This window comes from Mustela nivalis, assembly GCF_964662115.1.
Source record: "Mustela nivalis genome assembly, chromosome: 1".
NCBI lineage: Eukaryota > Metazoa > Chordata > Mammalia > Carnivora > Mustelidae > Mustela > Mustela nivalis.
This window is the reverse complement of record NC_139020.1, coordinates 1992426-2016689: the sequence shown is the minus strand read 5'-3', so window position 1 is coordinate 2016689 and position 24264 is coordinate 1992426. Positions and strand designations below refer to the sequence as shown.

Sequence of the window (24264 nt, the reverse complement as noted above, 5' to 3'; positions counted from 1 at the left end):
TCCGCCAGGAGGGACCCGCTCCCGGCCTGGGGAAGACCCGGTCTGGGGGAACGTAGGAGCCCACCTGTGTCACGTCGTGGGCGGCCGCAGCCCCCAGCACAGACTGGCACGTCACACGGCGGGCCCTTGCCCCGGTCCTAGAGGCTGATCTGAGGCCCAGGCGGGCAGGCTGCTGCCCCAAGGCCTCTCCCTGGCTGGGAGACACGGCTGTCCTCTGCTCATCTGTCCGCCCCTCCTAGGACATGGTCCGACAGGTATAGGGCTCCTCCCTGGACTGCCCTTTAACCAGATCCCCTCTGTTGAGGCCCCGTGTCCACCATCTCATCCTGGGGGCCCAGGCTTCCACACACGGACACCAGGGAGACCATTCAGCCCACAAGACCATCTTTTGTTGGTTTTTAAGTCCATACAGAGGCGGAGTGAAGCTGGTGACCACAGGGGTTAAGCCCCGCCTCGCAGAGCTCGGTGTGTTTCGGGGGCCATGGGAGGCAGCCGACTGGGACCCTGCGACAGTCCCCAGGGGCAGGATGTGTAGCCAGGAGGGCACTGGTGTCCCTGAGTCCGCAGGCTTTCAGGGGTACGTGTGTTGTTGTTTGTGATTTGGTAAAGGACACGTCAGAGTCACTGTATGGTTTAGTGGCCGTGAGGGCAGTCAGCCCCGTGGGGCCACGCCAGGGCCCCAGGCCCCTCATCACCCACCCAGCCCCCCCTGCCCGCTGCTAGGGACTCATCCAGTCTGGGCTGTGGTGGGTTCGGGAACCTGTTCCGGCTCATGGAAACCCTCCTGAGCTGGGCCCAGGGTCCTCTGTCGGTGAGCGTGGTGGAGGCGTCCGGACGAGCCGTGGTTGGCCAGCTCACCCCAGACCCCTCCGCCTTCCCTCGTGGCTGCCCCGCTGTGGTGGGGGGTGCTCTGCCCATGGGGTCCCCAGCTGGCCACCCCAGACCACTTCTCCAGAGCCAGCCTGAGAGGGGGGCGGGGGGTTTGTGGAGGAGGGCTGTGCAGGTGGAGGTTGGGTCACAGGGCTCTGGAGGGGGCGTTAGCCTCGGGCTGCCCCCAGGGCAAGGGGAGCAGGGCCTCCTTACCCTCCCAGCCCAGACAGGAGCCCCGTGCTGGTGGCTGGAGCCTGAGCGTGCCCGGCCCCTCAGTGGGGGGAGGGGTCTGCGGGAAGCCATCCCTCCGGCAACCTGGTTGTCCCGCCTGCTGGCCGCTTCTCCGGGACAGGACCCCCAGCACCGGTGCAGAGCCGGCAGGTGGTGCGGACGTCACGGCCCACAGCTGTCTCGGTGGAGGAAGTCGGTCCCTCTCGGGGATTTTGAGGGGGATTTACAGCCAGGGACCAGCTTCTATTGAAAGTGCTTTAATGGGTCTAAAAGGTCACTCCCTTAGCAGATGAGTCACTTTGGAGGAGGGAACAGCCACAGCATCCTCGGGTCCCAAGCTGGGCCCTGGCACGGTGGTCGCACAGGGCCGAGTCGGGCTGCCGAGGGAGGCCGCAGGCGAGCCCCCTCAGCCCGGCGCTTGCTGCCGGTGGCCAGGCCCCAGATCCGGGTGGTCACTTCTGCTTGTCACCTGGGCCACGGAGGCCCAGATGTGCATGTTTCTGCTGTGTCTGACATTGGATTTGGTGAGCTCCTGCCCTCTCCCCCCACCACCCCTGCAAAGACTGACAGCAGGAAGGACAGCGCACGCCAGGACGGTGTGGCGCCCCCGAGGCGTGTCCCTGTGGGTGTCTGGCAGGGAGAGTGGACGTTGGCCTCCAGCCCGAGCTCTGGGGCTTGGCCCGTGCTCCCCGTCGTGAGGCTCCCAGGAGGCCATGCTGGCTGCGAGCGTGGGCAGTGGGCAGCCTGTCCCTCCTGGAGGTGGAGGTGCCACTTCCTGTCCCCATAGAAAAGCCTGTAGTTAACCCAGACAGTTCCTCTGGTCCCGACGAGGACAAGCCCACCAAGGCCAGCGCGTGGGGACGGAGAGGAGGGAAGGCCCGTCCAGGGTGGCCTGTGAGCGGAGCGGCCCTGCTCGGGGCACACGGGGACGCTCGCGGACCTGGTCATTGTGGCGTGCTGGGCAGCTCGTGTCCAGGTCCAGTGCACTGTCGCTGTTCTTCCCGACGAGCGAGCGGCCCCCGGTGCCTTTTCGGGACCCTCGTCTGAACAGACGGTGGGGTGGTTTGCAGCTTCTCCTGGTTAAAGTAAAGTGGGGGTGGCGCCTGGGGGGGCCGCGTTGGTGGAGCCTCTGTTGGTTTCGGCTCAGGGTGGTGGGATCCAGCCCCGCGTCGGGCTTGTCCCCAGTGTGAAGTCCGCCTGGGTTCCTCTCTCCCTGGCCTCCACTCCCGCTGTCAGTCGGTCTTTAAAACGATGAAAACTAAATGAGGTTACAAGCAACGTTCTGGTCCCGGGACTGCTCCTTCCGGGCACTTTCTCAAACGGGTCACGGAACCAAGGCCAGGGGCGTCGACCCCCACGTTGCTGTGCAGAGTCTCGGGGTGGGAGCTGGGGTCTCATGCATGCTTCGGGGCCCTCCCACTGCATGGCCTCGGGCAGGAGGGTCCCCAGGGCCTTCCCTGGGGGCTTCTGTGGCGAGATACCCTTCTCCTGGGAAGCCCCACTCACGGCTGCCTCGGCGGTGGCCGTGGCGGTGGCCGTGGCCGGTGGCTGATGGTGGGAGTCCCCACAGCACGTTCCCTCTGCACTCCCTGGGCTCGGCTGTGTCTTGGGTAGAGGGTCCTGCCAGGCGCTCAGCACGCTCACGGGACCTCCCCTGGACGGGTGGGCGGCCGGTGGGGGAAGGTGGGCTCAGCTCTCAGAGCCCAGGGCAGCAGCCGGGTCAGAACCTGGGCTGAGCGGAGCGTGGGCGGCCGGCCGGTAGGGGAAAGTGGGCTCAGCTCTCAGAGCCCAGGGCAGCAGCCGGGTCAGAACCTGGGCTGAGCGGAGCGTGGCTTCAGCAGGGGGGCCGTCACCGCGTGTGTCGCGGCCCACCTTCCTGCTGACGCGGGGCAGGTGGGAGCACCCAGACCCGGGTTGTGGGAGGCGCTCGGCACTGTGGGGCTCCTGGGGCCTCTCTGGAGGTGCAGGCGGCCATGCCAGGCCCTGGCCCTCCACGTCCCTTCTCCCTCAGACTCATTCTGGAAGCTTCTGCAGACCGAGGTGCCTGACAGCAGGAAGACAGCTCCTCCGACCCCTCCTGACCCGCGTCCCCACTCTCCGGTACGCCCCTGCCCTGCGTGCTCCTGCCACCTCCAAACCCAGCCTCAGCCCTGGCCCGGTGTTCACCGCGTGTGTGCCTTTGCGGCAGGGAGAGACTCGACGTGTTCCTCCTCCTTGTGTGACTTGACGTGTTCTCACCTCTAACCTCACATCTCCGCACGCTGGGCTCAGCCTGGGGCTTTGGGGTCCGTCCCTGTGGAGTCCCTCACCCCCACCCCCATCCAGCCGCGTCCAGCCGTGCCCCCTTGCCCCAACACCGCGAGATGTTGCATCCCCAGCACCTCCACGCCCATCTCCGCTGCCAGGAGTCCCACGTGCCTCCCCCTGCCAGGCCCGGGACAGGCGGGGAACCTGCACCCCATTTGCTCGCAGCAGGAGTTTGCCGGGGGTGACCGCTGAGTGCACATGTCCTGGCCCATGCCGGGGTCCCGGTGGTTCCTCACGGACGATGTCCATGCCAGGCCTCCTGTCCGGCCCCCGGAATGTGGCCCTCAGACCACGCACTGTCCCTGTCTGTGGGGCATAGACCCTCTCTGCTGCCTGATCGTGTGCCCGTAGAGCCGCCGAGCTCAACCCACAGGGAGCCCAGCCTGTGCACGGGGCTCAGACCCAGGACCCCACCAGGGCTGTCTGTCCTCAAAGCCGTGCCATGACCCATTGGGAGTCACCTTGGGGCTGTCCCTCCTGGGAGCCCTGTCCCCTCTACCCCTCCTGGGCTGGGGCCACCTGGCTCAGTGGGGCCCCCGAACTTGGGGCAAAGGGACACGTCAGCCCCTACAGTTTCCAGGGTCTGCCTCTTCCAGCGACCCCCTGCCCTGCACCCCACAGCATTGGGTTACCCCGTCGGTGCTGGGTGTCACGCAGACCCCTCACACTGTGCATCTGTCCTGTCCCTTTGCCGCTGGAGGACAGGGTGTGTCCAGAGGGGCAGGGAGGCCCTTGCTGCCTGGGGACAGCCCCGGGGTGAGTGGGTGGGGCAGCAGGGGCCCCTCAGCAGGACAGCACTGGGACAGCAGCCACGAGGGCGCCCCGCCTGGTGGGCAGCATTTGCCTGGCTGACCCCACGCCCCCGCACCGGGCACCCTGCGTGTGGTCCTGGGGCTGTGACCCCTCCTCCAGGGTTGGGGCGAGCCAGGGGAAGGGCCCAAGTCCCCCTACAGAGAAGTGGGAAGAAACCCCGAGAACACCTGGAACGGGGGTGCCTGACTTCGCCCGCCCCAGGCCCGTGTCGGCCCCTCTCGGACCTGAAAGTCTGAGGCCACGGTCTCAGGAAATATTCAGGAAGTTCTGGGAAGCCTGAATTTCAGGATGACTGAGCGGGCAGCTGTCGGCCTGGGACGGAGGGGAAGTCCCTCCGCCCCAGCCCCGCGGCCGCCCGCGACAGGAGCGGCGAGGGGCCCCGTCCCCTTCCAGCCCCTCCCCATGCGCAGGGGTGACGTGCCTGGGGTGTCTGGGTCTGAACTCAGGAGACTGTCCCCACGCTTCATTGTCAAGACGATTTCCTGAACCGGTTCCGCTTGCGGCTGATCCGCGTCGGGCCAGTTTGGCCGTTGTAAACGCCCATTTCCGTGGGTCTCAGCCCCTTCACGCCGTCGGACAGCGTCCCCACTGCCCGCGTCCAGGCCTCTCCAGCTCCCCGCGGAGCCCTGGCCCAGGAGGTGACGCCCCCCACCCACCCCGTGCCCTCTGTCCAGCCCTCGCGCCCCCGGCGGCCTCCGGGGACTGGACCACAGCGCACGTGGCCTCGGGGGCCGGCGTGTCCCCCTCCAAGCGGCCGTCGAGGCCCCTCTGAGCGGCAGCAGGGGCCGGGCCTCGTCCCCCGTGGAGGCTGACGCTCCGTCACGGCGCAGCGGGCCTCTCCCTTCTCCCCAGACGCCCCGTGGGCTGTTCCCCACATCCCGGCCGCCGCCACGAGGGACGCTGCTGAGAGCTGGGCCATGCGGACGTGGCTCTGAGATCTGCTTTCGCTTCTGGTGGAGGAACGTGGGGTTTCTGGGTCACAGGCCAGCGGTGCGTTAGGTGTTTGAGGAACCACAATGGTGCATCCACGGCGGCTGGGCCGTGTGCGGCTCCACGCTCTGCGCAGCGGCCATCTGCACGGTGTGTGCAGCGGCCGTTGTGCCATGTGTGCCGGAAAGTTCAAGGCCGGGGGGCGGCGAGCACCCGCACCTTCTCCCCGAGAGAGCCGTGAGGGCCTCCACTTTGCCTCTCACCCTCCCAGCGCGTCCATCGGTTTGGACCTGCTGTTGGGGAAGCTGTGGACATTCGCACACTTGTCCTGGGCTGAGGGGACGTCCTCACGGGCTCCCTGCTGTAGAACTTCCGCAGGAGAGCCCGTGGCCCTGGCTCTGCTGCTCCCTGGATGCCTCCTGGTCCGCAATGGCTCCCAGTGTGTCTGGGCCTGGACTCCACTCCCGAGGACATACCCTTTGCTGCAGACGGTGACCCGCACTCTGGGTCCCGCTGCCCCTCGGGGTCCCCGGCTGACCGGCCGGCCCCTGCCCGACTTCCTGTAACCTGGGAGGTGGGTCTACAGTGGCCGGCCCCATCCTTAACCAGTGCTGCGGGTGTTTGCTCCCAGCGGGCAGGTGCCGGGCGTGGGACCCCGACTCTGGCCTCCAGGCCGCGTGCTGTGACCCCTCCCTGCCGCAGCCCCCAGTGGCCCCTCCCGGTGGCCTCTGCTCCCCCTCAGTCCCAGGATGAGGCGGGGATCACAGCAGGGGCTGCGGGCTACCGAGTTCTGGCTTGTGGGCACCCCGGTGACTGGCTGGCCTTCCTCCGCGAGGAAGAGTCCCCCCTTCAGGTTCCTTCTTTCCAGCCTCTTGCTTTTCTGGGTTGGTTCCCGATTTAGATTTAATAAAGCAACTCTCTGAGTTTTTATTCCTTCAGGGTGTTAGAGGCGAATCCCAGCCCTGATTCCGGGCAGAGCTCAGCGCGCCCTCGGCTCCACCCCGAGGTGGCCGTCGGGCCCATGCCAGGTGCCTGGTACCCTCGCTCCCACCTCACCTGGCCCGTTGCGGGCCTGGATTCGCCGCTTCTCCGGGTCCTTCCGCGGACGCTGCACACCGGTCCCAGGCAGCCCACATGGGCCGGGCGGCGCACCCTCCGGATTCTCCAAGGGCCCCGCGGCTGTCAGGCACGGGACGTGCAGCGGAGGCTTCCGGACCCTGGCGGGCAGCCGACGGTTTCCGTGTTGAGCCTCACGCCGGCGGGGCTGCAGACCCCACCGTGGTGTATCTGGGCGCCTCCATCACATTCTGAAACTCTCGGTTTCTAAGAAAGTTGCCGTATTACTCAGTCGCCGGGTCTCTGGGAGGCCTGGTTCCGCAGCCGCAGCCCCGAGCCTGGCGGGTCTCCTCGAGCCCCCGGGCCCGGCTCCTCCCCTGCCGCCCCTGCCCGGGCCCGGCTCCTCCCCTGCCGCCCCTGCCAGGGCCGCCAGCCCCGGGCACACGCGTGGTGCACGGACACGCGTCTCAGCAGGTGTGTTAGTGGCTGGGGATTATGGAAATTTAGCTGTTTCCTCGAAGTACCAAGAGCAGTACCTTGCACATGGACTTTCTTTTTTGAACCTTGAAACTATTTTGACAACGTGAGCGTCGGGTCCCGCTGCTCAGCCGCTGCAGGTGCAGGGCACCCCCGCGCGTCCATCCGCCTGTCACCTCCTCCCTGTCCTGCGAAGCTCCCACACAACGGGCAGCGGCCGCGCCACCGGCTCCCCAGGCTGGTGGCTGCCACACGCGCGCTCCGGGGGCTCCCTCGGGTCCGTGCACGGAGGCAGCAGGCCCTCCCGGGGTCCCGGGCTCTCCGCTGCCCTCATGGGGGCTGGCGGTCATGGGAGCGCGTGGCCACGACTGCCCGGCTGCCCACCCGGCCGCATCCGCCCCTCTGGCCTCCTCGGTCTGTGTTGACAGGAGCGCGTGGCGGCCTGGGCTTTCCTCCCCCAGCTGCTGTCCTTTGGCGGCATGTCCTGAGTCGGCCCGGCCCGGCGAGGGGCCGCTTCACTCTGTGCGAGCTCCGTTCTCCGCGCTGTGGGGCCCCGGGCGGGCTGCCCAGCCGTCGGGGCCTCTGCATCCTCGCCCGTGAAGTGGGGACAGTGAAGAAGCTATTTCCGGAGGCGCCGGGAGGTCAGGGCAGGTTAGTCCAGGGCAGCGGGCGCGGGGTGCAGACGGTGTCGGGACGTGACGACGTGGCCGGTTGTCAGCAAGCTCCAGAGAACAGGGCCGGGTCCCCCGTCCCTGCCCGCGAGCGGACGCCACCCGGGGCACAGGCGGGAGGGGCAGGCAGGTGGCGCAACGTCGAGGAGAGGCGCCCGGAGGCTGAGGCACAGGGCGGTCGTGGGGCCGGGGGCTGAGCTCTGTCAGACGCCCTGGGGCTGAGCTCTGTCAGACGCTGCCGGGGGGCCAGAGCGCGGAGGACATGGTGGAATGGCATCTGGAGTGTCCCTTAGCGGCTGTGGAGGGTCGCCAAGCTGCGGTCCGGGAGGAGTGGGCCCGCTGTGGCCGGCGGGGCCGAGAATGCCAGCCGGCAGAGATGAGGGGCGCTGGGCCGCTCGTTCTGGGGGTGACGGGGGTTGGGTGCTTGCCAGGGTACATCTGAGATGACACTGGGGCCTGGGAGGCCGACTTTGGAGTCTTTCCTGGAAGAGAAGCAGCAGTGGGGCGTGTGGGAGGGGGTGGCCCCAGCGGGGTGGGGGCCAGAGCTCAGAGAGGACCCCATGTCCCGGGCCCAGTGGGAGAGGACACTGCAGTGGGGACTCTGGTTGGTGCAGTCACTTTGGGAGAGCACACGTGTGTTCCGTGTGGGCCCTGCTTGTCTGGGGGGTCCCTGACCTCAAGGGCAGGGACTAGAAGGCTGGCTGTCTGCTGTGGGGCCGGTGGAGCGGCTTTGGGAGGCCCTGCCTGGAAAAAGGAGGCACATGGAGGTCAGGCAGCACCCGAGGGCAGCCTGGGGCGGGAACTAGCTGCCCACCGCTGCCGGCCTGCAGCGGGGTGGCCGGGAAGCCCCGGCTTCCTCTCCCCTGAGCTCAGCGCCCCGAAGGTGGGGGGCTCCGCCCAGGGGTCCAGCGCCCCTGTGCCCTTCTATGCCCCCTTCTCAGACCCTGCGCTCCCTTCACGATGATGACCCCAGGCGTGCGGGTCTCAGGAGAGTGAGAGCGCATTCGCAGACGTGGACAGGAAGCCCCGTGCACCAGCGCCCCACGCCCCCGCCGTGGCCCCTCATGCCACGCTGTCCCTGGAGCCCCCAGGACTGAGCCAGGACGCGGGAATGGCTGGCACTGGCGCGTGAACTTGACTGGGCTTCTGTGCTGGGATCTGGAGTGAGGTCTCACGGCCCGCCCTGTCCTCACCAGCGCCGACCAGCCTGGGGCACAGCGGGCAGGGCTGGGGCCTCTGGTGCAGGGCGGTGGTGGGGATGGAATGGACCGACTCCACGGGCCCCCTTCACTCCAGGCGCTGTCGATTCTAAGTAAGGCCAGGGTGTGGCCCCTCCCCTTGGGGCACCCCTGGGCCTCTCTTCCCCTCTCGGGGTTCCCTGCCCTGCAACTCCCTGCCCTCTAGACTTCTCTGTGCCCCCCACCCAGGTTCCTGCGCCCCTCCCCAGCTCAGAGCCCCTCCTTGCACGGCCACCTGCCTAACCCCGACACGCTTGGGGCCTCCCTCCTGCACCCGCCGGCGGGGCAGCGAGTGACCTGGAGCGCCAGAGCCCTGTGCACGCTGTGCCCTGCTCTGCGACTACCCTCCTTCCCTGGCGGGTCCTCCTGCCTTCAGAGTTGGGGTCGCTTCCCAGACAGTGACCTGCCATCGGGGCCTGGTCACCCTTGTTTTGCCCCCTGCCCCTCGCTGGCCACAGCGAGTCTGCTGTCCCCTGGCCCCACGGGCCAGCCCGTGTTCCGGAAGGTCACTGTATGACCGCGGGCTGGCTGCACACAGGCAGACGAGTGCCGTCCCTGGAGGGGAGGCCTGTGCTGATGCAGGGATGCCGCGCTCTCCTGCCTGGGTGCTGCGGGAGCCCACGCCAGGCTCCTCAGGCCTGACCTTGCCCGGCCTGGCCTGAGGCCAATTCTCCCTCGCCGACTGTTCTCTGGGAATTTCCTGGTCAGAGTCCTCGCCACAGACACAGTCCCTGGGGAAACCCCGTGTGAAAGTGCAGTCACCAGGTCGGTGGGGAGAGTGCAGGCTCCAACAGGACCAGGAGGGTACACCTGGCCTCCTGGGAGGCACAAGCAGGTGTCTCTTCACGCCCAGGGTGGGGTGCGTCACACTCTGAAGGGCCGTCCCTCGAGGCCATGCCCCGCCCTGCCTGCATGGGGACCTCGACCTCTTTGAGCTCAGAGCTCTGATCTCCAAACACCTTTCTGCTCCAGGGCCTTGGCACGGGCTGTCCCCACGCCTCCTCCCCTGTGCAGGGCCTGTGCAGGGAGGGGCCTAGCACAGCATGGACGCCGGTCTTGGGCTCATTGGATGAAAGTCGGTTTAAAGCCCCACAGACTCCTTGAACTTGAAGGAGCAAAGGAAAGGCCATTGGGGGATGGGAGAGAGACTCTGGTGGTGAAGGGTCTGGGAGGGCTGACTTAGGAGGCTTACAAGGCTCCAGGGACGCCGTGAGGCCAGGGCTGAGGGGAGGAGGGCCCAGCCCGTCTCCCGCACGCGTGTCTGGCTCTCCAGGAGCTGTCCCCGGAGCGGGTCCCTAGGGGCCGTCACAGTGGCTGGAGCCCAGGATTCCATCCTGTTCTGTTCCATCGCCTTGCCCTGACCCCAAATATCCCTGCTTCTAGGCCCCTTTCCACAGAGGCCTCTGGCTCCTGGAAGGTACCTGCAGACCCTGTTGCCCCAGGAATGTTCTGGAAGGTGTGAGGCAGGTGGGGCACCAGCGCCCCGTGCTGGGGCATGCAGGGTACCCCTTGCCTCTTCTTGGGCAGCCCAGCCGCCAGGGCCCCTCTCCCGGGAGCCACACTAGGGCTGCCGGTCAGACTCTCGGGTTCTCGGGAGAGAGAAATCCCCTTTCCTGCTCGGGCTAAACTGAGCCTCGTGGAAATGTCGGGCGGGAGTGGGGCTCCGTGGGGACTTTCCTGGGAAGCGACAGGGGACTTGCCCTGGCTTTCCATTTCTCCGCGTGGGAGCCTGACCCTGAGACAGGCCTGGCTGGGAGGAAGTGAGCTGGGGGCGGCACCGGGTGGAGGGCAGAGCGCAGCGTCCTGCCCAGGCAAACCCTGCAGCCAGACACGGGTCGTAAACCAGGGGCGGGCACCCCGCCACCTTGCTGGCCAGAGCGCCCTGTGCCCTGGGCTGGGGTCAGCGAGGCTGGAAGGCGGGGCCGTCCACGGGGTGAGGGCTCTGAACCCCGCCCGGCAGCTGGTGCTTCCCCACTCCCGGGACAGGAACAGGCTGTTTCCTCCAGACCCCACAGCCTCTGGGTGCTGGGCTGGGTCTGAGTGGACAGTGGGTGCCCCGTACTCCGTCCCCGCTGTGGCATGGGCCTCCCGCTCCTCCACGCGTCTAACCCCAGGGCGCACCTGGTGTCCCGCACCTGGGACCAGGGAGGAGATACATTAGTGGCCTGGGCAGGTTCTCTGGCCCCATGGAAAGTGGGTCTCAAGCCCCTGGCAGAGGACCGCTGGACGACCAAGCTGTGGGGGCCTCACTCAGGCGAGGAAGGCCCCTGACTCCCATTCAGCCGTAGGGCACGTCACCTCCTCCTGAGGCAGCCTCCCCTTGGGGCCAAGAGCGCGATGTGTCACCATTAGAGGGACACCGTTGGATTCCCGTGAGATGACCAGCTCGGGAGGAACTCGGAGGACGCGCCTTTACACCTGCCTGTGGGAGACCCCGTGTGCTCCCGGGGTGGCCCAGCCGAGCCAGCTCCAGGCCGGGTTCCCACCTGCCCGGTGCTGCCCCCACCGGTGCCCGGGGCCGTCCGTGCTCCAGCCCTGCGAGTCCTGCGTGTCCTCCACGTGCGGGTTTTCCCACGCGGCTCTCCACGGGGCTCCCTCGGGACGGGAGCCGGGAGCGGCCGGCAGGGCTGCCGACCGCCAGGCCCCAAGTGGAAGGTGTGTCCCTCCGAGCACAGCGTGTGCTCCCGTGTGGGGCTGTGACAGGAAGCCCGGTGTCGCCCATGCTTCGGGACAGCGTCCCCAGATCAAACCCGCAGCAGCACTAAGTGACAACTTCACCTCGGCATCGAGGTTCAGAGCCGTGAGGAGGTGGGCGGGAGCCGTGCACGTGCGCACGGGTGGTCAGACCTCACAGCGGCGACCGGGTTCACCCCGTGCACCCGGATGCTGCCTGCACCCCCGACGCCGTCCCGCCCGCCGGGGACGCACGGGCCCTTCCCCGGGGTGAGGGCGGCCGGGAGGTGTGCTGAGTGCAGAGGGAGGGGCCGGACCTTCATTTGGGTTCCTGGAGAGGGGAAAACGCCTCACATAAGAAAGCTGGCACGTGCCGGCTTGAAGGGGCGGGTGTGGCTGTGGCTAATCTCTCCGGTTATTTTATGGCCAGAACGAAGATTCTGGTATGAGCCTTGGTGTGGACAAAGAGGAACCAGAAGGCCCCCCGTCCTCACCCGCCCCACGGCCACCCCGATGTCCGTCTGGCCCCAGGAAGGGGAAGGCAGGTGGCCAGTGCCGTGTGCTGGACAGTAGCTCTCCTGACCCAAGGCCACCGGGGCTCGTTGGGGTCACCTGCCTCTGCAGAATTATGAGCGTCTGTTCACGTTTGTGTGGGTGGATGGATTCGCGGCGGGACTGGAGAGAGCAGCTCCGTTATGCAGAAACAGAAACTCGTCTCTGGGAAGGAAGCTTGTGTATTTGGACCCTGGCCTGCGGCCAGGTAGCAGGTGCTGGAGAAAGTCTGGGTTCTGCAGCCTGGCGGGCGTCTGGTCTGGAGGCAGTGCCCGCAGCCCCGGTCAGTGCACCCCCTGTCACAAAGAGCCACAGGCACACCGGCACCCCCCCCCCCACCTACCTGGAGTCCAGCTCCTCTCCTGGAAAATTCCTGGGCCTCGGGTGGCAGCCAGGATGCCCAGGAGTGGCTGGGGAAGGTGACCTGCTGGCCCCCGGTGCCCCAGGTCGAGAGCAGAGCAGATGCTTTCCGGCCCCCACCAGCTCGCGCACCCTAGAGTGTCCCCAGGCTCACGTCCTTGGGGAGCCGGAGGTTTGCAGCACTGGAATGTTCTCCCTCGAGCTGGCCCTGGGGGGCTGGGTTGGGGTTTCCCCGGGCAGCCTGGAGAAAGTAAACACGGGTGGGGCTTGCCGGGAGGGAACGGGCTGCGCAGCGGCCGGGCGGGTGACGGGCAGCAGGGACTGCCCGCCGCTTTCCGTGGCCTCTGGCCAAGATGCACGACTTTCTCCAGGCGAGTGTCCAGAGGTCTGACACCAGACAGAAACACCGCGAATGTACTTGACGCCCCTGCGTGGTGCATTTAAAGCCCATAAAATGTGCATTTCCTTATTTGTGTGTTAGCACGGCACGAATAAGCAGACGGGAAGAACCCACACGGGCTTTTTCACTCCGCCCGCGGGCAGAGGTCCAGCGCGGCCGGCCCGTGCTCCGTTCGCCAGGCTGGGGCTGGTGCGGCGGGATCCAGGCGCTGGGGCGGGGGGGCCGTGGGCCTGCTTCTGTCCTCCTGTCCCAGGGCCGCCCTGAGGGCCCTGCCTCCAGCCAGCACGGGGCGCGCAGAAGCCTGCCTGGCTCTTCTGTGCCTCCCGGAGACGGCTGTGCCCTCGCGGGCTTCGGTGGGGAGGCCAGGCCCGCCGGAGAGCCTCCCTCTGGAAGGGCGGCCGGTTCATCACCGACACGCGTCTTTAGGACCCTTTGGCTGCAGGCCGCGTGGTCGTGGGAGTGACGTGGGTGGAGATCACGGGTGCCAGCCTGGATCTAGCCTGGAAGTCCGTCTGCCCCGGCCCTTTGAAGCCGGGGGCTTGTCGGCTTGCTGCCCGGCCGCCAGAGCCCTGCCTCTGCAGCGTGTCTCGGAAGCGACGGGCACCGGTCACCTGCAGAGCTGTTGGACGTGGGTGCTGGCTGCCGGGCTCCGGACGCCGCACGCGTGTGCATCTGCGTGTGCATCTGCGTGTGTGTCTGTCTGTGTTGGGGGTGGGCAGCCCGCCTGGCCTTGCACACACACATGCCCCTCCCCGCCAGGCAGCAGAGGAGCTCAAGGGGCTCCTGAGCCCTCGACCCTGCTAAGCAGGGGAGAGCTGAGAGCTTGGGCAGGGGTACCCGGGGAGGTGGAGCTTGCCTGGACCCCCAAATGCCCCTGGAGACCTGCCCCCTTTCCCTACAGGGAAGGCAGGGCAGGAGGCTTCCTGGAGACACGGGTCTCACAGGGCCCACATCCCAGTCGTGCCGTGCACGGTCCCGCACCTCCCTGCCCTGGGCTCATCTCCCGACAGGCGGGGCCTCTCTCTCTGGAAGCCGAGTGAGCAGGGGGTGCTTCTGTGGGGCCGTGCGCCCGCTCTGTGCCAGGGTTTCCAAACTGGAGCCCCTGACGGGACGGGCACCATGTGTGGGTGTGGGGATCCCGTGGCACACCGCCTGGGCCTGGGACTGCGGCCGGGAGACCCCAGCAGTAGGGCTGGGGCCCCAGATGGGCGTCGCCGGAAGAGGGGCAGGGCAGTGAGGGCCGGCGGCCGATGGGGAAGGTGCCCGCGCGCCCAGCACTAACCCGGAGCTGTGACTGGTTTCCAGCCGAGTGTCTCTGGTGTGGACACCGGATCAGCTTTCTTCCAGAGATGCTGAGAGGGAGGGAGTTTATGGGGCTTCTGACACCGGTCGCTTCGGGCGCAGGGCTGGGTTCTGGCGGCATCACGCTCCTCCTCTGGGAAGGAGGTGATGTATTCGTTTCCACTCGAGTCACCGGGTCCGTTTCAGGGCCTCACCTGAAATCCCCGGTTGGTCCTGAACCTGGGCTGGAGCCCGGGCGGGCGAAGACCTCATCTTGTCTCCCCTCGGGGACTGGGGGCAGGGCTCCTCAGGCTGACGCCAGCTGCCGGGCGCTCTCACAGCACGGTTCGCCTGGAGTCTGCGACGGGACGCCAGCAGCAGCAAACCTGGCCGTGGGCACAGCTGGCCCGTCGCCGGCGCGGCCCGGACACCACGCCTCCGGGCTCAACGGCGACCGCGCGTGTGGGCTGGGTCGAGTCCCCCTCGCAGGGACGGGCTGAAGACAATGGTCTGGGCCGTGCGGGAGGTGAACGCGAACCAGAGGTCAGACGTCACGGAGGGACTCAGCTTGGTTTAGTTGAGTGCGATGGTGTTCTTGGGCCTCGAGCGAGACGTTTGTAGTTTTGGCAAATGTACACCCGGCATCTCGGGGACGGACGGAGGCACGAGCGGCGTCGGGCGTCCGGTTCTTCAGCCGTTCTGCTTCTCCGCCCTTCATCGTGGGCCACTGAAGACTCACACGCCACGGCCCGCGTGGGGCCCCAGCATAAGCCTGGCCGGTGTGATCTCAGCTCGGCCTGCGTGGCCGGTTTGCCCACCACCTTGGAGGGGCAGGAGAGGACGGGGCAGAGGGGTCGTCTCTGAATGACCATCCCAGGGTGGGCTCCGAGCCCAGGAAGGCCCGCCGGCCCCTGCCTCGGGCGTGTGGCCTGGAGCAGAGGAGGGATGTGAGAGGGATCCAGGGAGGCGTCCTGGGATCGGCCTGACTTTGTGCCTCACCACGCCCTTCTGATCCCCTGGGCGCTGGTCCCCACCCTCCTGCCGCCACGGCCACCTCTGCTGACCCCCGGCTCAGGCCTCCCGTCCCGGGGCCCGCATCTCGGGGTGTCTGCACTCTTCCTCTTGCCTCTGCTCCTTCTCGGCGCTGGTGGCGTCCTGCTCCCAAGCTGCGCTCGCACGGCTGGCGTGGACGCGGTTTGGTGTTAGTGTGCGGAGACCGGACACGGCGCGGGGACCGCTGAGTCGGGAACGCTCCTGTCCGCAGGCACACACGGCTCCCCCGGGCTGTCTTCATGGGGTCACGTTTTCCTAAATTAGAGGAGGCTTCCTGTCTCTCTCTGTGGCCGTGTTTATGCAGGATGGAAACGGCTCTTCAGGAGTTACACGTGGTCCCGGCAGGCTGGTCCTCAGCCCCGCTCCTAGCTGCTCCCGTGGAAGCTGAACTTCAGTGTACTTCAATGGCTGAGTCTGGCAATTCCTATTTTGCCAGGAAAGCAGCCTTTCGCTCCCGATTTTCATGAGGGCGGGCTTGACTGCCTCATTTCAGCCCCAAGTCCTGGAGCAGCTCTGCGGCCAGCCTGGGTTCCGCAGTCCCGGGGACCCGGGTGCGATGCTCACAGACGTTTTCAGGAGGGCGAGGCTGCGGCCAGCCTGGGCTCTGCAGTCCCGGGGACCCAGGTGCGATGCTCACAGACGTTTTCGGGAGGGCGAGGCAGAATCTTCGGTCCCGTGCGGTGCCGCATGATTTACTTCTGATACGGCCGTGTTCCCGCGCAGGTACCGATCCCGGCCACCCCCAGGGGGATCTTCCTGGTGGAGCTCAGGACCCGCAGGTGCCGCTGGCCTTTCCTTACCCTGGTGGCCGGGGATTGGCTCTTTATTTAAGTGAACGTCCATTACTGCTCTAAGTCCCCGGTAATCGGATGCATTCGTTTCTCCTCTTAGGCACTTCAGACCCTACAAGAAACAGCAGCAAACAAACCAATCGTCCAGACACTTACGTGGAACTTTTTAATCTTATAAATGAGCTTTTAGCAAATCAAGTTCACTTACGTGTCCTACTGCTTGACGGACGCACATTATGGAACAGTCCTTAGCTTAAACTCCCGACTCTCCCAGCAGTAACGGGCTATTCCCGCCCTCGAGTTTAACCAGCCTCGAGACGACCCACACGAGCACCGCCGATCTGGTGCGTCGTTCCCAGGAGGCCTCCGTGGGCGCGGTGTGGCGCGGTGTGGCCGCGGCGCGATGTGTCTGTGGAGAATTGGATGGACCGTCGAGCGTGACGTGTCTGTCACAGATCCGTGCAGCCACTTGCAGGCTCTTCATTCTTCAGGTGGCGGCAGACCGTGCGGGACGCGAATTCACCGTGCTCGCCACTTCTCGGCGCACAGCCCAGCAACAGGAGCACGTTCGCAGGGTTGCGCAGCCGTTCCCGCTGCCCACCTCCGGGACGCTTCATCTTCCCAGAGTGGAGCCCCGTCCCCGGGAAACGCCGACTCCCCGGCCCTCCCCAGCCCTCCCCAGTCCCCGGCAGCCGCTGTCTTACTTTTGTCTCTGCGCCGACGCCTCCGCGTCCCTGAGTTACGTGGATCACACAGGATTTGTCATCTGGTGACCGGCTCGTGGCACGCAGCCTCGGGTCGTCCAGTCCCTCACATTGTGGCAAATGTCAGGACGTCCTCCTGCTGCGGGACTGACTGCTGTTCGCTTGTCCGCGCCGCCGACCCGGCCCTCTGCTCACGGACCGCGGGGGGCTTCCTTCCACTTTCTGGCCATTGTGAAGAGCGCTGTGTGGCCGTGCGTGTGCACATACCTGTTCAACTTCTAGCTTTTGCTTTTCGGGGGGTGTATGCCCAGAAGTGGGATTGCTGGACGACATAGTAGGTCTTTAATTTTTGAGGGGCCCCATCCCGTTTTCCGCCCTCACGCACTCCCTCCAACAGGGCACGCGCGTTCCAACTATCCCTCGTCCTCGCCAACACTTGTGCTTTCCTTTTTCTTTTTCTTTATTTAAAGCTCTTTATTTTTGTGTATACACTTAAAAAATTAATGGACTTTATTTTTTAGGGCTGTTTCGGATTTAAGAGACGCGGAGCAGAAAGAACAGACAGTTCCCACCTCTCCCTTCTGGAGCCCTTTGGTTTTCTTGTTTTGTGTTGCTTCTTGTTGTTTGCAGAGCAATCCTAGCGGTGTGCAGTGATCTCAGTCGGTTGGGACGTGAGTTTCCCTAGCGATTGGTGATGCGCAACATCTTCTGCTTGTTGCCAGTTTTTGTATCTTCCTTGGAAAAATGTGTATTCAAGTCCTTTGTGCACTTTTACAATCAGGCCTGTGTTGGGTTTTGTTGAACCTTATTAGTTCTTTGTGTGTTCCAGATATCAGCCCCTTATCGGGTCCGTGCTTTGCACACACTCTCTCTCCTTCTGGGGCTGCCTTTGCCGTGTTGATCATGTCCCCCGACGCTCAGCAGGTTTTAACTCTGACGCAAATCCAACTCATTTATTTTTTCCTTTGATGCTTGTGCTTTTGGTGTCCTGCCCGAGACATTGCTGCCCCATGCCACGAAGCTGGCCTGGGATTTTCTCTAAGGGTTCTGTAGTTCGAGCTCCTGGGCCCAGTGTGAGCCAGTTTTTGTATCTGCTGTGAGCTGAGGGCTCAGCTTCGTTCTCTTGCCCCGGAATGGGCTGGTGGGCTTTTCTGAGAAGAATCATCCGCGTTCCCGCTGGAGATTTCTGTGTTCTTGTTCTGCTCTGCCTCCGGCTGTCCTTTTGGCAGACTGTGGAACTGGGGTCAGAGAGTGCTTAATCAAGGCCGTCTGTTCAACCTTGGCTTGAATTTGCGAGCCAGCACGCCTGGGGACAGTCATGCACAACTTCTGATAAACCTCAATTAAAAACAATAAAAACGCGCATGCGGATGGAGATTTAATGGTGTGAGTCGTCTTGGCCGGCAGCGCGCAGCGCACTGGCGGGCCCCGTGGTGATGTGAGGTGGGTGAGGGCCTTGGTCGCGGCCCCGTTGTCACTGTGATGGCACCAGGATTAGCCCGTCCTGAGGCTGGCCACTTGCCGCCTCTCCCGCCCGCCCCTGCACGGAGCCCGCAGTGCTGCCCTCCTGCCCTCTCGCTGAGTCACCGTCCTGGCCGGGACCTGCTAGGCAGACCGTGGACCTCCCTCGTCCGCGACCCCGGCCACACGTGCCCCCGCCGCCGGCTGTGAGGGAGTCTGAGCTCGCGTGTGCCCATGTGTGTGGACGTGGCAAGCCTGGCTTCCTGGTGCCGCCCGGGGCATGCTCCCGGTGCACGGCACACACGGGGGCCTGGGACGAGGGTGGGGGCCGGTGTGGACCACATGCACCAGGTAGAGCCCAGCCGGGCCACGCATGGCACTCGCACACTGACGGCCAAGTCGGGGGACCCGCCGACCCGGACGCTTGATCACGCGATGAAGCCTCTGGAAGCCGGGACTTGGGCCAGTGGCCCCGTCTGGAAAGGCTGACGGCCACGTGCAGCTCCCTGCCCGGGTAGGGCAGTGAGTCAGAAAGCTCAGTAGCGCTGCCTCCGCTGGGGACGGGGAATGTCCCTGAGCCCGGAGACTAGCACCAAGCTGTTCCCCGGGGCCCACCGGTCCCTGTTGCTGGGCCATGTGTCTGGGCCCGGGTCCCCCGCTGGACTGCCTGGCCTCCTTCCCATGACGGGGGGCCGTCTTGGTCCCCGGGTTACCCGGAATGGCTGCCCGGGGCACAGCATACATCTCTGAGCTTGGGGGCCCTGTGGTGTCTCCGGGGAGCGGACAGCTTCTGCGGCCTCGGGGGCCAGGGCAAAGCCTCAGGCTGGGGAATGGGAGACACCCCTCCCCCCAGGACACAGCGCTGAAAGGGATTCGCTGACATGGGCTGGGACACTGGGGTGCCTGACGGGTCCCCAGTTAACAGTATCCGTGCATGAAGGCAGAGCAGGCCCCCGGCCCCGGGTGGGCTGGGGTGGGTGAGTCTGGGCAGAGACACATCAACCCGTGGGCGGCAGTGAGGTACCCCACATCCAGGCACCCCGGCCCCGTGTGGCTGTCCTCCGTCACTTGGCACTGACAACACGTCCTCCCCGCGTCATGAGCATTTATGTCCTGGGGGCTTGGCAGCCCTGCTACGCAGGTGGACGTTCCTGCCCGCGGCCATCCCCCGCCCGCGGCCATCCCCAGCCCACCACTTTCCGGTCACATTGCCCAGGGGGACAGCAGGGCCCGACCAGCTCTCCCACTGCCCGGCTGCATGTTCGCGGTCAGGCCCTGCCCGGTGGGCTTCGTCCCCCCGCCGCCCGCAGCACATGGTGGTCCCTCGGTTCAGTCCCACAGCACATGGTGGTCCCCGATGTAGGACTCACCTGGGAAGGTGACAGGCCCAGCGCCCACAGCGGCAGGTTGTGCCCCAGCAGCCCGAGCGAGGCTTGTCTTGCCCTGGGAAGGTGACAGGCCCAGCGCCCACAGCGGCAGGTTGTGCCCCAGCAGCCCGAGCAAGGCTTGTCTTGCCCTGGGAAGGTGACAGGTCCAGCGCCCACAGCGGCAGGTTGTGCCCCAGCAGCCCGAGCAAGGCTTGTCTTGCCCTGGGAAGGTGACAGGCCCAGCGCCCACAGCGGCAGGTTGTGCCCCAGCAGCCCGAGCGAGGCTTGTCTTGCCCTGGGAAGGTGACAGGCCCAGCGCCCACAGCGGCAGGTTGTGCCCCAGCAGCCCGAGCGAGGCTTGTCTTGCCCACCTCCTCGCCGCCCTCCACCGCTCACCCACTGGCCGCTTGTTCAGAAACTTCTAGTCACCGTACGCACAGCCGTGGCTCCTCACAGTGCCTCCCAGATGCACAGGCCGCGCCACCACAGTTCGGGACGAGGTGGCCGTGAGCTCACTGTCCACGGAGGACGCTGGGAGCGGCCAGTGCTGCGGCCGACTTTCTCTTCTGTCCCAGAGAGTCCCGGGAAAACCCCAAGAAGCCGGCAGCCGCCCCAGGATGGTTCTATGAGTGGCTCCCTCTTGACTTCTGGTCTGCCTCCTACCCCTGGGGCCTCGGGGGCCTCCCCTGGCCCCTGGGCCACCCCGCAGGCTGGCAGGACCATGGTCCACGCAGGCAAGCCCAGACCTGGGGCTCAGCCCCTGCCAGCTCAGCCAGTGGGAACAGTGTTTCTCCGGTCGCTCCGGGGGAGAGCAGCAGTGTCCGTGGTGATAAGAGGGCCCCTGGCCAGTCCCCCCCGGGAGCCTCCGCTGTCCCTGCTCCTCGGCCTGCTGGCACGCGTCCCATCGGGGCTCTGCCAGTGGGTGGGCAGGAAGGCGTGAGCTGCCCCACAGTCCCCTCTTCGCTGCTGGGGACACGGCATGGCCTGAAGGAGGACAGCCACGGTGGCAGGAGAGCTGGTGCCCACCAGGGTAGAGGGTGTCGCCTGCCCCATCCCGCCGGCCTCCCTGGTCCCCCCACACGGGGCCTTGACCGTGTGGCTGGCTTCGGCCAATGGGAGCAGCCGCACCCCAGCCAAACCTGTTTGACGCTTCACGTCTTCCTGTACCCGTCCTCCTGGAGAGCCGGTGCCGGGCGGCCCTGGAGGGGCCCTCTGAGGCCGGCCATGCCGGCAGGGCTGTGACGGGCCCACAGTCCTCGCCTGTCAGCCCAGGATGCCGTGAGCCTGAGATGTTGGGGCCACTTGTCCCTGCAGCCAGCGCTGACCGATACGAGAACCCAAAGGAAGTTAAACTCGTTCTGAGGGCAGATTCCACTGTCCCGTGACGGGTGGCGACTTGTACGAGGTGGGGGTGACGGTCAGGCAGAAGGCTTGGGGACGCAGCCCAGGGTAGGGGAGCAGGAAGGAGCCTGGAACTCGCACTCAGGTGCCCGGTGGGGCAGAGTGACGGCACGGGGCCTCGGCTTGGCTGGGGGGCACTGAGGGGCAGGCGGGGTGTGGACACCCGTTCTCAGTCCCCCTGGGACAGCGGCTGCCTGTCTCGGGATCGCCCTGGTGTCCTTTTCCTTCGGGAGCACAGATCCCCGCCTCCCAGCGCCCCCCAAAATTTGGGGCAGTCACGTGTCGGTGTGCAGACGGTGGGCACAGGGGCAGAAGCGGTACCTGCCCCCTCCAGGCCTGGCCCGAAAGCCCTCCCTAGTCTGAGCCCCGTCTGCATCCCGCACACCGCCTGGTGTAGACTCTGACAGCTCAGAGCGAAACCTGGGAGCTGCTGGGTGTGACCTCAGGCCTCCCCGGGACACACCTGCCTCGCCTCCCTCCCGTGTCCCGGACGGCACCTCTCCTCCCCCACCCCCTGCGAGCCCTGCGGTGGCCCCCGACTGCCCACGGGATGGAGGGTGGGTGTCCCTGGGGCTGCTGCCCCCTGCGGCCCCAGGTCCCCAGCCGTCCTCGGGCCAGGACCAGCAGCTTGCTTTCGAAACCCTGTGGTTCACAGTCCTGAACCGTGTTGAGAAACTCCGAGCCCCCGCACTGCACTTTCTAAAGTTAACGGCTGCACCAGTAAACCAGGACCCCCCGAATCAAGGCCATTCTCCAGTTCACTGTGGCCAGGACTCCCGGGGATGTGGAGAGGCGGGGGCCAGGGGCCGGGGGCAGGGCAGCGGGTGGCGAGCACCCATGGGCTCCAGCTGGTCGGGGGTGCCGTCTGGCTTCCTGTGTGGTCCCTAGAGGCAGCGGGTGCCTTCCTGCCGTGGCTCGGGGGTCAGGGGGCGGGCTGCTGCTGCAGGGGTGTGGGCAGAGCTCTCCGGGTCCCCGGGCGGGCTCTGGCTGCTCTCGCGGCCACCGCGTCTCAGGAAAGCTCACGGAGCTGTGCGGGGGGAGCGCCGTCAGCAGCTCGGAGCGATTTCCCACGCCCCCCCTTCTCCCTGCAAGGTCTCACTTCCCGTCGTCTGCTCCCCAAGGACTTTCTCCCAACACGTTTGTGTTTGAAGATGTTCTTTTCTTGATGGCAGCGGCGTTCTTGCTTTTCCGCGGGGAAGCGGTCGGTCCGTGGAGGCGGGCGTGGGTGCCGCGTCCCTGACCGTGAGCTTTCAGACCTTCCGCTTGGCCTCCGGGCTGTGCGGATTGGGAGACTCGGCTCGTGTCGGACGGAAACAGCCGCGTGTCCTCACGGCGTGGGACGGGGCAGATTTGCTGGGAGAGCGAGTCTGCGGGCGGCGGGCCCCGCGGGGCTCGTGTTCCAGAGCCTTCTGGAGCCCAGCGCCACTCTGCCCCGTCCTTCGTGTTAGACGCGGGGCGGGAAGGGCTTCTGCTGCAGCTAAAAGTCAAAAAGCCAAGTGTTGTCTTCCCTAGGCGGTGCCCCAAGTCACAGGCCTTGGGGGCGCTTTGTGGGGGACCCTGGGACTCCTGGTTCCCCGAAGGTGCGTTCAGCAGCCCGTTCCCTCGTGTCTCCCTGATGTGGGGCCGGCCCGGTCCCGAGGCGGCTGGCGGTCTCCCGCGTTCCTCTCCCAGGTGGAGGCCGGCAGTGTGCCCTCGCCACGCGAGGCGGGGAAATGGTTTAAAAGCTCGTCTCTGTTGACGTGTTTCTCTGTTCAGCGTTTCTAGATATTTATATACGTAGAAAATCAATTAAATCTCTGTGTTTATGTGTTTTAGGTGTGTTTTTGTCGGAGAACCCCAAGTGGCAGCCATCCCTCCCCCAACACCAGTCCCCTGGGGATGGGTCTGCGGGTGGTGGCCGCAGCGGTGTGAGCTCCAGGGGAGCCGCGGAACCGCGTACGGGTGTGTGGACCCGAGACAACACGCTCTGGCTAGTCGCCGTCCCTAGCGATGCGGGGGCATAGCAAAAAGCGGGTGCCTTCCGTAACGGGGGGATGGACCTCAGGCTCGGTGGTCCATCGTGGACGGTGGCTGTGTGAGCGCGGCAGGCCGTGTCGGGGCTGGGCGGCATGGGGCACGCGCATCATGGGTGAACAGGGCTCTTGTGCGTCTTGGTTACTATGTAAGAATCACGTGCCCGTCGTGGCCGCGTGGTTGAAGGTCAAGTTTTCCTGCGTGTAGCGGGTGGCTCAGACCTGCCGGGGGACGGGGGGTGGTGGGGTGGGACCCAGGCTGGGAGGGCAGGTTTGTCCTCGAGGGCAGGCTCTGGGCAACGTGGCTTTCAGCCCCGAGGCTCGAAGGCGGGCGGAGCAGGAGACGCCGGGGCCCGAGCTCCCCGGCCTCGGGGCCGCGGCTGCACCAACGTCGAGCTGAGGCCGCGTCCCTTCGCAGCCGGGTCCACCTTGGGGGCTGCCGAGCCGCTCAGCGTGCGGACGAGCCTTTGTGCCGCGACTCGGGGTCTCCCCCCCACCCCCGCTCTGGCTTCCTGGCCACCGTCGGCGTGACCCAGAATGTCTGTGTCCCTCCTGCCACCGCACTGCGCCCCTCGGAGAACTCACAGCACATGGTGTGGGCCCACGAGCCGCCCGCACAGCCGGGCTCGCCCTCAGCGGGGTCGGCGACAGCGCGGTCGGTGGCCACTCCGCACGCCGTCTCCAGAAAGGAATCTTCAGGCATTGAAGCTCCGGGGCCTGGTCCCCTACCTCTGCCCCTGGGAAAGCGTCTGGTACTTCTGTGCCCCCAGTTCGAGGACCACCAGCCTAGAGGGACCCCTGTGTTCTGGCCTTTTGTCCCCCTGGCTTGCCTGGCCTTGGAACAGTGTCCTGTACCACAGGGTCGCCTGTATGTGACACCCTCCACCGACGGCCGGCACGCTGGGGACGGGGACAGCCACGTGGCCGTCCTCATCCGCCTTCCTCCTCCTCCTCCTCCTCCCCTTCCCGTTCTCGTTCTCTTATTCAGTAATTGAAAAAATGTTATTATGTAACAATTGTTCTCAGTAAAAAAAAAAAAAAAAAAAAAAATCTGAAAAACCAAACAAAACCTCAAAGAAATCTGAGAAGTCTGTAAGAAAGTGCTCTGTGTTCCCGTGCCGCCACCGCTGTGCTGGCCCGAGATGACCACTTTTTTTTTAAGGTTGTTTTTTTTTTTTAAGATTTTACTTATTTACTTGACAGGGACAGAGAGGCCGGCGGAGGCAGAGGGAGAGGCAGACGCTCTGCTGAGCAGGGAGCCCGATGCGGGGCTCCATCCCAGGACCCCGAGGTCATGACCTGAGCCGACAGCAAACGCTTCACTGCCTGAGCCCCCGGCGCCCCCGAGATGGCCGCTTGTGACCCTTTTTGCTTTTTGCCGCTGTTTCTGAAGGGCCTCTGCTAGTCCTTGTCTTTTATTTTTTTTTAAATCTTCAGATAGCGTCCCGTTTAGCCAGAAAGCTGTGCTGCCAACTCACACAGTCTCAGTGTCGCGGGTGGGGTGCCGGCCCCCCAGAGACGCCCGCGGCCCATCCCAGGAGCCGGGGCTGTTCGGGGACAGGGCGTGGCACTTTGCGGGTGGGATCCCACGCCAGCGCTGGAGAAGGGAGGTGACC

The 24264-nt window shown here is 65.8% G+C and overlaps 2 protein-coding genes across 3 annotated transcripts; one reads left to right on the top strand and one right to left on the bottom strand.

Moving 5' to 3' along the window:
* The first annotated feature begins 1089 nt into the window (after window positions 1-1089).
* On the top strand, window positions 1090-17789 carry LOC309859904 (uncharacterized protein). 2 transcript variants are annotated; one of them, XM_082721103.1, is made up of 4 exons: window positions 1090-1625; window positions 11697-14321; window positions 14437-15463; window positions 15537-17789. In XM_082721103.1, the coding sequence occupies exons 1-2, from the start codon at window positions 1590-1592 to the stop codon at window positions 12567-12569; spliced, it is 909 nt and encodes a 302-aa protein (XP_082577229.1). In that variant the 5' UTR covers window positions 1090-1589; the 3' UTR covers window positions 12570-14321; window positions 14437-15463; window positions 15537-17789. The 2 variants fall into 2 exon arrangements, with proteins under 2 accessions (XP_082577229.1, XP_082577228.1); XM_082721102.1 differs by having other exon boundaries at window positions 11697-15463.
* LOC309844890 (uncharacterized protein) lies at window positions 8861-23351 on the bottom strand (the record flags this gene model as incomplete). The annotated part of the gene is made up of 3 exons (XM_082692252.1): window positions 8861-11597; window positions 19632-20804; window positions 23213-23351. The coding sequence occupies 2 exons, from the start codon at window positions 23349-23351 to the stop codon at window positions 19657-19659; spliced, it is 1287 nt and encodes a 428-aa protein (XP_082548378.1). The 3' UTR covers window positions 8861-11597; window positions 19632-19656.
* Between the last annotated feature and the right edge of the window lie 913 nt (window positions 23352-24264).